Source organism: Ornithorhynchus anatinus, chromosome 10, assembly GCF_004115215.2.
Source record: "Ornithorhynchus anatinus isolate Pmale09 chromosome 10, mOrnAna1.pri.v4, whole genome shotgun sequence".
In the NCBI taxonomy this organism is placed as follows: Eukaryota; Metazoa; Chordata; class Mammalia; order Monotremata; family Ornithorhynchidae; genus Ornithorhynchus; species Ornithorhynchus anatinus.
The window spans coordinates 11,822,664-11,833,883 of NC_041737.1; the positions used below are offsets into that span (position 1 = coordinate 11,822,664).

Consider the following 11,220-nt stretch of genomic DNA (forward strand, 5'->3'; position numbering starts at 1 on the left):
TGAGGACCAGAGAAGCGAAGTGACTTTCCCACAGTCACACAGATGACAAGTGGCAGAGCCGGGATTCGAACCCATGGCTTCTGACTCCCAGGCCCGGGATCTTGCCACCGAGCCACGCCGCTTCTTATCGATTACCCACAGGAGGCATCTCTTCTACCGTGAGATCTGGACCACTCACAAGTACCACTTCTGGCCCCTTGAGTAGTTCCACCAGTAACACAGGCAAGAGAAGCGGAGTGGCCCAGTGGACGGAGCACGGGCCTGGCACTCGGGAGGACATGAGTTCTAATCCCGGCTCTGCCACTTGCCTGTTGTGTGACCTTGGGCAAGTCACTTCATTTCTCTGGGCCTCAGTTACCTCGTCTGGAAAATGGGGATTGAGGGCGACAGGGACCGTGCGCAACCTGATTTGCTTGTATCCACTCCAGCGTTTAGTACAGTGTCAGGCACAGAGTAAGCGCTTAAATGCCATTATTATAAGGCCCCGAACAGTGATGTTCTAGAATGTAGGCTATCTTGCTTTAAAATGGGTGAGCTATGTGAGAAGAATGCGTGACAGCAGGATTCCCAGACGGCTGCCGTCCGGAGAGCTGAAATAGGGAAACTGAAAGCAGCAGAAGGAAACATTTTAAGGATACGGTAAAAGAACCCCAGACAGTGCCGTTTCGCAGTTGAAAACTGAGCGTCAGTTGCTGATGATAGTGAAAGTGTCTGATATATTGTCGGGTTGTCCTCTCCCGAGCACTTCCTACAGTGCCCTGCACGCAGAAAGCACTCCTTAAATATGATGGATCGATTGATCAGTGAACAGACCTGCGTGGCACACTGCCATCCTGAAGGGAGTGGCTCTCTCCGAGCAAAAACTCTGCGCGGAAAGAGAAACGAGGAGGCAAAACGGGAGACAGGATCGGGGTCGCGGAGACGGGCGCAGAATGATATACGATTAGAAAAGGAAAATCACCGAGAAGAAGGATAAGTGAATAAGGACTTGTTTAAGTACTAGAGACGTGAGCCGGATACCGTTTTAGGAAGGTGATCCAGGCTGGTGAGTGGAGAGTAAACTGAAAAGGAAAGCAGAAGGAGGAAGAAGCCCATGGGGAGGTTAAAACAGTACTTAATCAGTGAGTTGATGGTATTTATTGAGTACTTACTGTGTGCAGAGGGCTGTACTAAGCTCTTGGGAAAGTACGGTATAATAGAGTCGGTAAACTAATCAAGAATTGAGGGGTTAGAAGCAGGGTCATCTAAGAGCATGGGCCTGCGACTCAGAAGACCTGGTTCTAATCCCAGCTCCTTTCACTTCTCTGTGCCTGTTTCCTCATCTGTAAAATGACAATTCAGTCCTACTCACTCCTACTTAGGGTGTGAACCCCGTATGGGACGGGGATTATCTTCTATCTATCCCGGTGCTTAGTACGGCGCTTGGCACAGAACAACACTTAACAAGGACCGTTCAAAATCAACCCATCATATTTACTGAGCGCTTACTGTATGCAGCGTGGCTCAGTGGAAAGAGCCTGGGCTTCGCAGTCAGAGGTCACGAGTTCGATTCCCGGCTCTGCCCCTTGTCAGCTGTGTGACTGTGGGCGAGTCACTTCACTTCTCTGGGCCTCAGTTACCTCATCTGTAAAATGGGGATTAACCGTGAGCCTCACGTGGGACAGCCTGATCACCCTGTATGTCCCCCAGCGCTTAGAACAGTGCTCTTTCATTCAATAGTATTTATTGAGCGCTTACTATGTGCAGAGCACTGTACTAAGCGCTTGCAATGAACAAGTCGGCAACAGGTAGAGGCGGTCCCTGCCGTTTGACGGGCTTACGGTCTGCACATAGTAAGCGCTTAACAAATACCAACATTATTATCATCAATTAAGCGCTTGGGAGAGTACAATATAACAGTGTACTAAATGCTCGGGAGAGAGCAACAGAATTAGCAGACACGTGACGACCTTTCAGACTAGAGGGGGAGTATGATAGTTAAATGATAATGAGACCCTTCTCCAGGGAAGATGCACTGGAGAGACGTCTAGTTCTCTGGGGCAACCAGTCTGTGCCAGCTGGCTTTCTGCGAAATTTTGGCAGTCGGTTTGCCCGGGTTCTTTTTCTCCGCTAACCCGGAGCTTCCAGAGGTTTAGCGGTGCGGGGGTTTAACCCTAGAGAGATATTTCTATATCGAGGTTACTGAGTCATCCGTAAGGGACCCTGGTGGGTTTCTCTGGGGTTTCGGTAGTACTTCTGCGAGTGAGAAGTTAGCCAGCAGTCTGACTAAGATCGGCGAAGACCGGTTCTGGGATGGACAGACCATAGGATGCTGCGAGAAATGCCGCTTACACCGCTAGTCGTGTCCTGCTGTAACCACACTTTCTTGGACGGCGTCCATGTCTTTCGTGGGGTGGAATAGATACCGTTAACTCTGTCGACGCAGGCCGGCAGAATAGCCGCACGAATTGCTGGCAGCTACTGGAGAAGCACTGCGGCCTGGTGGATAGCGCACGGGCCCGAGAATCAGAAGGCCCCGCGTTCTAATCGCGGCTCTGCCGCTTGTCTGCTGTGTGTGACCTCAGGGACCTCATCTATGAAATGGGGCTTAAAACTGCGAGTCCTGTGTGGGTTCAGGATCTTTATTCAACCCGATTAACTTGTTTCGATCCCACTACTTAGGATAGTGCTTGGCGCTAACAAGTGCGATTGTTGTTTTATTTATTTTTTCACTGGATTGGGCGAACCCCAGCAGCCTGAGTCTAACTTGTAGTTCTTGATTAGGAACTCAGTCCCTGTCCCACCTGGGGCTCACCCTCCTAATCCCCTTGTTACATCTGAGATAACTGAGGCACAGAGAAGCGAAGTGATTTGCTCAAGGTCACACAGCAGACAAACGGGGGAATCGGGATCAATAAGGATGGTATTTGTTCAGCGCTTACTAGGTGCAAAGCACTGTTCTAAGCACTGGGGAGGATACAAGGTGATCGGGTTGTCCCACGTGAGGCTCACAGGTTTAATCCCAGGTCCTTCCGACTTCCAGGCCGGTGCTCTTCCACTGAGCCATGCTGCTTTCCTTTCACATCTCCCACTTCTGTTGTTTTCTCCAAGGCACTCAGTAGGAGCTCAGTAAATGCCATTGATGAATTGATAGGCCGATCGATTCGATGACTTGATCGATTCAGGAAAATTCATCCAGAGGACATTTGTTTTCCCTCCATTTGCAGATTTCAGCCTGGGGAAGCCTCTAACTGTTGTGGTTAACAATGGGCTGCATGACGTTTATCAAACGCTCATCTGGTTCCTCACCTCCAGAAGCTTCCAGCGGAGTACTCGGTGCCTCTGCGGGATCTCTGCCTAATGCACTTTCCTTTATGGAATTGTTTGGGAGCCCTGGGAGTCGGGGAGAGTGAGGTAATGGACAGAATAGGGGCCTGGGAATCAGAAGGACACGGGTTCGTGGTCTAGTGGATAGAGTACGGGGCTGGGAGTCAGAGGGATTTGGGTTCTAATCCCGGCTTCGCCGCTTGCCCGCTGTGTGACCTCGGGCAAGTCACTTCACTTCTGTGAGACTCAGTTATCTCATCTGTAAAAGGGGGTTTAAGACTGCGAGCCCCATGTGGGACAGGGACTGCGCCTGACCCGATCTGCTTGTATTCACCCAGCGCTTAGTGCAGCGCCTGACACATAGTAAGTGCTTAACAAATACCGCAGTCATCGTCATCATCAAACTGATTAGTTCGTAGCTACTCTAGCATTTAGTACTGTGCCTGGCACGTAGTAAGTGCTTAATACCATTTTTATTTTTTAAAAAAGGCTAAAAGGAGCAAAAGCTAATTATTAAGTGACTGAAAACGGTGATATGTCACCAGTTACCCGAGGGGGCTGAAATGGCATCTTTTGACCTTCCCCGATTTGGCCCAACTGAGTCTCCTCATACCGTTACCCCTGTGAGTTCCTATATCTGCCAGGATGCAGGAATCCCACTTCTGGGCAGCGCGTTCGACTAAAAATAATCCTGTCTCTCCTAACCGAACCGCAGGGTTTGGGCCCCGCATTTCCCCTCCCTGTCCCATCGGCCAGTAAAAAGCTGGGTGGGCGTTGGAACCGGCCAGTTGGCCGCCTTGGATCTCCGAGTCTGGCCCAGAGTCCCGCCTCCGGGCCACTCTTCAGCGGGCCTGGACAGTCGCCTCCCCTGGAGCAGAGCCCCGTGGGTGTGAAATCCTGTTCAGGAGCCCAGAATCAGACTCTCTAATGGGAAGGAAGCCAGCCACCTTCCTCTGCTGCCAACACTCACACATACACACACGTACAATCTCTCTCTCTCTCTCTCTTTCTCCCCCATACTCCCATGGCCGGGGAAATCTGGCCCAGTGTCCAATTATTTTCCAGGTCTAAATATCTTTGTTTTTTTTTACCCTAGGACACAGCAGTCAGCACATCTACCTGGACAGGCCCCAAGGAAAGGAGATTCCTTTAGCCCGGAAAAGCCTCTCCCCTCTACCAGACCTCTGTGCTCAGAAATGTAAGTGCTCCCAGCCTCCATCCAGCAGCCTCTGAGTCCCACCTGATTGCAGTGTATCTACCTTAGCCCTTACCTCAGTGCTTGGCGCCTCATAAATACCACAGTTGCTATTTTGGCTATTAGGACTAGGCTGGATGAAGACACTTTTCTCATGAGAATACTGGGGAAACTGCCGGGGTATTGTTCAATCACATTTATTGAGCGCTTACTGTGTGGAGAGCACAGTACTAAGCACTTGGGAGAGTACAGTAAAGCAATGAGACATATTCCCTCCTCACAGTGAGCTTACAGTCTAGAGGGAAAGACAGACATTATAAAATAGATAAATTACAGATATGTACATAAGTGCTGTGGGGCTGGGAAGGGGGATGAATAAAAGGGGCGACGCAGAAAGGAGTGGGAGAAGAGGAAAGGAGGGCTTAGTCAGGGAAGGCCTCTTGGAGGAGATGGGCCTTAGATAAGGCTTTGAAGGGGGGAAGAGTAATTGTCGGATTTGAGGAGGGAGGGCCAGAGGCAGGACGCGGGCGAGGGGTCGGCGGCGAGACAGACGAGTTGGAGGCACAGTGAGAGAGTTAGCATTAGAAGAGTGAATTGTGCGAGCTGGGTTGGAGTAGGTTGCAGTAAGAGAGTAGGGATGGTAGGAGTAGACTGGAGAGCTCCTGGGACAGGCCGGGGAATTTGAGCACCCCAACCATCTCGGGGATAGAATCCGACGCCACCCCGAGCTGATACTAAAATGAAATGGTCAAGCCGCCACAAATAACAAGAATCGTGGTATTGGTTAAGTGGCCAAGCAGGGTACTGAATTTGGGGGCGGTTAAAAGAGGATCGGATTAGAGACAGTTTTGGAGAATTGTTGTGCTCTGAGTCGAAAAGCCACACGCACTGTATCGTCACTGTTGCTATTTCTTAATGAGGCGTGCAAGGTGTCTGTCGAACCCTTGGCTGACTTTTTTTTTTTTTTAAATGGTATTTGATGCATGCCTACTATGGGCCAGGCACTGTTGTAAGCCCTGGGGTAGATGCAACTTAATCAGGTTGGACACAGTCCATGTTCCACATGGGGCTCCCAGTCTTAATCCCCATTTTATAGACGAGGAAACTGAGAGACGGAGAAGTGAGGTGACTTACCCAAGGTCACGTAGCAGACCGGCAGAGCTGGGACTCGAACCCGGGTCCTTCTGACTCTATCCACTAGACCACGCTGCTTCTCACTTATTTTATTTTGCTGAGGGTCCTTATCCCCAGTTAATGCTGTTTCTGGGGAAGTTCATTCATTCATTCAATAGTATTTATTGAGCGCTTACTATGTGCAGAGCACTGTACTAAGCGCTTGGAATGTACAATTCGGCAACAGATAGAGACAATCCCTGCCCAATGACGGGCTCAAGTCCGGCACTGGGGCTGAAGGGAGGGCAGACCTGAGAAACATGGTGGATTCTGGGATCCTTGGAGGATTGGGATGATCCATGAGCTAGGAATTTCAAAAGTGTAAGTTTGTTGTGGGCAGGGAATGTGCCTGTTTGTTGTTATATTGTACTCTCCTAAGCGATTAGTACAGTGTTCAGTAAAAAGGAAGGAAGGAGGGAAGGAAGGAGGGAAGGAGGGAAGGAGGAGGGAAGGAGGGAGGGAAGGAGGGAGGGAGGGAGGGAGGGAGGGAGGGAGGAGGGAGGGAGGGAAGGAGGGGAAGGAGGGAGGGAAGGAGGGAAGGAGGGAGGGAGGGAGGGAAGGAGGGAGGGAAGGAGGGAAGGAGGGAGGGAAGGAGGGAGGGAGGGAGGGAGGGAGGGAGGGAGGGAGGGAGGGAGGGAGGGAGGGAGGGAAGGAGGGAAGGAGGGAAGGAGGGAAGGAGGGAAGGAGGGAAGGAGGGAAGGAGGGAGGGAGGGAAAGAAGGGAAGGGAAGGGAAGGGAAGGGAAGGGAAGGGAAGGGAAGGAAGGGAAGGGAAGGGAAGGGAAGGAAGGAAGGAAGGAAGGAAGGAAGGAAGGAAGGAAGGAAACTATTCCAAAAAGGTTCAAAGCAAGGCAAGTCTTCCTTGAGTGAACTTGGAAGATGGGAGGACTTGTTTCTGTCTTTTGCTTGACCTCATGGTCTGCTGAGCACTGTCCCAGGTGCCCAGACACTTCAGTCAACCAGTCAATCAATGGAATTTATCGAGCACTCATTGTGTGCACAGCATTCATTCATTCAATAGTATTTATTGAGCGCTTACTATGTGCAGAGCACTGTACTAAGCGCTTGGAATGTGCAATTTGGCAACAGATAGAGACAATCCCTGCCCACTGATGGGCTTATAGTCTAATTGGAGGAGACAGACAAAAACAACAGCAATAAATAGAACCAAGGGGATGTACATCTCATTAACAAAATAAACAGGGTAATAAAAATATATACAAATGAGCAGAGGAGCACAGTGCTGAGGGGAGGGGAAGGGAGAGGGGGAGGAGTAGAGGGAAAAGCACTTGGGAAAACACAATAAAACAGAGTTGGTAGATAAGATTCCCTGCCCATATGGAGTTTATAGCCTTGAAGGAGCACAGACATTAAAATAATGCTGTGGGGCTGGGGGGATGGAGTGAATGTCAAGTGCTTCAAGGAGACAGATCCAAGTGTGTAAGAGTGACACAGGAGGGAAAGAGAGTAGGAGAAATGAGGGCTTACTCACGGAAGGCCTCTAGGAGGAGATGGGATTTTAACAAAGCTTTGAAGGCAAGGAGAGTGGTGGTCTATCATATATGAAGGTTGAGGGGGGAAGGGGGTTCCGGGCCAGAGGGAGGATATGGGTGAGAGATTAGCGGTGAGATAGATGGGATCGAGGTACATTGAGTTGGTCGGCAATTAGAAGAGCGAAGAATGTGGGCTGGATTGTGGTAAGAGATCAGTGGGGTAAAAAAAGGAGGGGGAAATAAAATAAAGACAAAAGTCCTGGTCCTTTCTCCTCTTGGGGTGGTTACTGTTCAGTAGGCTGAACACAAATTGCCAGATATACAAAAGGAACAAGGCTAAGAATCAAGATTCAAATGCTAAAAGCAATTGAAGAATGAAATGAATAATAAATGAACAGTTATCCACTGAAGTGCCAAAGTGGCTGATAAGGTGGAACGAGTAGGAAGACGGGGATTAATTGGGTGTTGTCTCCTGGAAGAGGGGGCTTTGAAGGAAGGCCTTGAAAGTACGGAGAGGTGGAGTTTGGCAGATTTGAGGAGGGGCGGGGGAAGGATCTCTATGCCTGGAGGGAAAGGGTTGTGAATGCAGTACAGTTAGAAGGTCAGCACTGGAGGAGTGAAGATGGCAAGTTGGGATGTATCTGGAAAGGAGAATGGAAAGATAAAATGTAGACAGCTGGCTGAGAACACTGAAATCAATTGTCACAAGTTCCAATTTAATGTGGAGAGAAATGGGTAACCATTGGAGGTTTTCGAGGAGGGGAGTTCTCCATACTCTAAAGGCATTTTAAGAAGGTGAGACACACAGCCGGTCAAAGGATAAATTGAAAAAGTGAGAGACTTGAAGCAGAGACTAGTAAGAAGACTGATGCAAAGCCCTGTCACGGAGGTGGCCATGAGGCTGGAGAGTAAGGGGTGGATCTGAAAGATATCCTGGAGGAAAAACCGGCACTAGAGGTGGCCTGGCCTATGGCAGATGAACCCACAGAAAAAAGAGAGGTGACACCGAAGTTATGAGCAATGAAGATAGAGAAGATGTCAGAGTTGTCAGTCATGAGTTGAAAGTTAGGAAGAGGATTATGTTCAGGAGGAAAGAGTCAGAGTTCTCAACCAATCAATCAATCAGTCAGTCATATTTATTGAGTGCTTAATGTGTGCAGAGCACTCTACTACGCGCTTGGAGAGTACAATATAACAGACACAAGATAGAAGATAATCGGGTCCCACATGGGGCTCACAGACTAGGTGGGAGGGAGATCAGGTATTGAATCCCCATTCTACAGGTGAGGTAACTGAAGCACAGAGAAATAAAGTTCATTCATTCATTCATTCATTCAATCAATAATCGTATTTATTGAGTGCTTACTGTGTGCAGAGCACTGTACTAAGCGCTTGGAATATACAATTCGACGACAGATAGAGACAATCACTGCCCAACAACGGGCTCACAGTCTAAAAGAGGGAGACAGACAGCAAAACAAAACAAGTAGTCAGGCATCAATCCTATCAAAGTGACTTGCCCAGGTTCACACAGCAGACAAGTTGGGCAATGAGGATCAGAAGCCACGTCCTCTGACTCCCAGGCCCATGTTACTTCCACTAGGCCACACTGCTTCCATGCCAATCGATGGTAGGAGCAGCATTTATTGAGCGCCCATGCTCTAGGTGTGGTGCCCTGTACTGGGAGCTTGGGAAGTCCAGAATCAAGAAGTGAAACATTCTCAGCCCACAAGAAGCTTAAACGGAAATTATTCATCAAAGACGCTTATAACACAGTTAACCCTGTTTATCCCGTATGGGTAGCTTGGAGAGAAAGAAAGTACTAACCGCCGTACAGTGAATTAAGCCCTGGGCCTCTCAGGGCCAGGATCAAAAGCTCCCATCTGAGGCCTATCTCCCACATACATATATACTTACATACATATGTACATATCTACAAAGCATGGCTTAGTGGAAAGAGCAGGGGCTTGGGAGTCAGAGGTCATGGGTTCTAATCCTTGCTCTGCCACTTAGCTCTGTGATTTGGGGCAAGTCATTTTACTTCTCTGTGCCTCAGTTACCTCATCTGTAAAATGGGGTTTAAGGCTGTAAGCCCCAGGTGGGACAACCTGATTACCTTGTATCAGCCCCAGTGTTTAGAACGGTGCTTTGCGCATAGTAACCGCTTAACAAATACCATCATTATTATACATGCACGCACACCCTCTCCCCACCCCCCACCCCCACTTCCTCCTCTTCCTGGGAGGATTTTTCACCCTACTGGCAGAGAGGTGCTACAGGGCCCCATGCTCTTTCCAGTAATAATACTTAAATGATAATTGTGCTATTTGTTAAGCATTTACTATGCGCCAAGCACTGTATAATAATGTTGGTATTTGTTAAGCGCTTACTATGTGCCAAGCAGTGTTCTAAGCGCTGGGGTAGATACAGAGTAATCAGGTTGTCCCACATGAGGCTCACAGTTAATCCCCATTTTACAGATGAGGTAACTGAGGCACAGAGAAGTTAAGTGACTTGCCCACAGTCACACGGCTGACGAGCGGCAGAGCCGGGATTCGAACTCATGACCTCTGACTCCCAAGCCCGGGCTCTTTCCACTGTATTAAGCACTGGCGGAGATACAAGGTAAATCAGGGCAGACCCAGTCTGTGCTCACAGTCTAACAGCAAGGGAAAACAGTTATCAACTTAATAATAATAATGATAACTGTGGTATTTGTGAAGCGCTTACTATGTGCTGTGCCACTGCTGTGCTAAGAAGCGCTCAGGTGGATACAAGCAAACGGCGTTCATTCATTTACTCAATCAATCATATTTATTGAGCACTTACTGTGTGCAGAGCACTGTACTAAGTGCTTGGATAGTACAATTCGGCAACAGATAGAAACAATCCCTACCCAACCACAGGCTCACGATCTAGAAGGGACTGATAGACAACAAGCTAAAGCAAGTAGACAGGCATCACTACCGTCGAAATAGATAAATAGAACCGTAGATGAATGCACATCATTAATCAATAGAGCAATAAATGTGTACAAATATACCCAAGTGCTGTGGGGAGGGGAAGGGGGTAGAGCAGAGGGAGGGAGTCGGGGCAATGAGGAGGGAAGGGGGAGCAGAGGGAAAGGGAGGGCCCAGACTGGGAAGGCCTCCTGGAGGAGGTGAGCTCTCAGTAGGACTTCGAAGAGGGGAAGAGAGTTAGTTTGGACACAGTCCCTGTCCCCAGAGAAGTGATTAGCCCACAGCCGCACAGCAGACATGTAGCAAACCCAGGTCCTTCTGACTCCCAGGCCCGTGCTCTGCAGGAAGGGAGGGGGAGATTTCCATCGCCTCCGCCGCCGTGGCTAACCAAGACGCTCTCTCCGGCCCAGCGTCCGGTTATCGACTGCCTTCTCTCCTTCCAGTTCTACCGGGGGAACCTCTGAGGCCCAGCCGGGTGCTTCCTGCCATCCCCAGCCAGAAAGGAGTCACCGCCGCCGCCAGAGACACAGACAACTCCACCAGGAGGAGAGACGACGACGATTAGCCGGGGGCCTCCTCCAGGGCAGCCCAGAAACACCTGAGTATAGCGGCACAGCGATGGTCGTCGTTCGGAAGAGCGGGGTGTCTCCCGAAAGCCATGCGGTGATGAACGTCTGTATTTATTAAGCGAAACTCTCAACTCTCAATAAATCCCCATTTTAGCACAGAGGTATTTGGTTCCGTTGAGTGTACGCTCAGAGCTCGGACGGGGCGGTCTTCAGCAGTGACCACTTGGAAAAATGATGACAAATGCGGCATCATCAACCTGCTCAGAAAATGGGGTTTTTTTGGTTTGTTTGGGTTTTTTTAAACTGGTATTTGTTAAGCACTTACTCTGTGCCAGTCACTGTTCTAAGTGCTGGGGTAGCTACCGGCTGATCAGTTTGGACACATTCCATGTCCCAAATGGAGCTCACGGTCTTAATCCCCATTTTACAGACGAGGTAACTGAGGCACAGTGACTTGCCTAAGGTCACACAGCAGACAAGTGGCAGAGCTGGGATTAGAACCCAGGTCTTTTTGACTCCCAGGCCA

The 11,220-nt window shown here is 49.5% G+C and overlaps 1 protein-coding gene across 1 annotated transcript in view; it reads left to right on the forward strand.

Annotated features, from left to right (window-relative positions):
- ANKRD55 (ankyrin repeat domain 55) overlaps window positions 1–10,854 on the forward strand; it is a 44,065-nt gene extending 33,211 nt beyond the window's left edge. The window contains exons 11-12 of the mRNA XM_029073723.1: window positions 4,403–4,504; window positions 10,569–10,854. Coding sequence (XP_028929556.1) covers window positions 4,403–4,504; window positions 10,569–10,690 — 224 coding nt within the window. The 3' untranslated portion in view covers window positions 10,691–10,854. The remainder of the gene's footprint in view (window positions 1–4,402; window positions 4,505–10,568) is intronic.
- The last annotated feature ends 366 nt before the right edge of the window (window positions 10,855–11,220 follow it).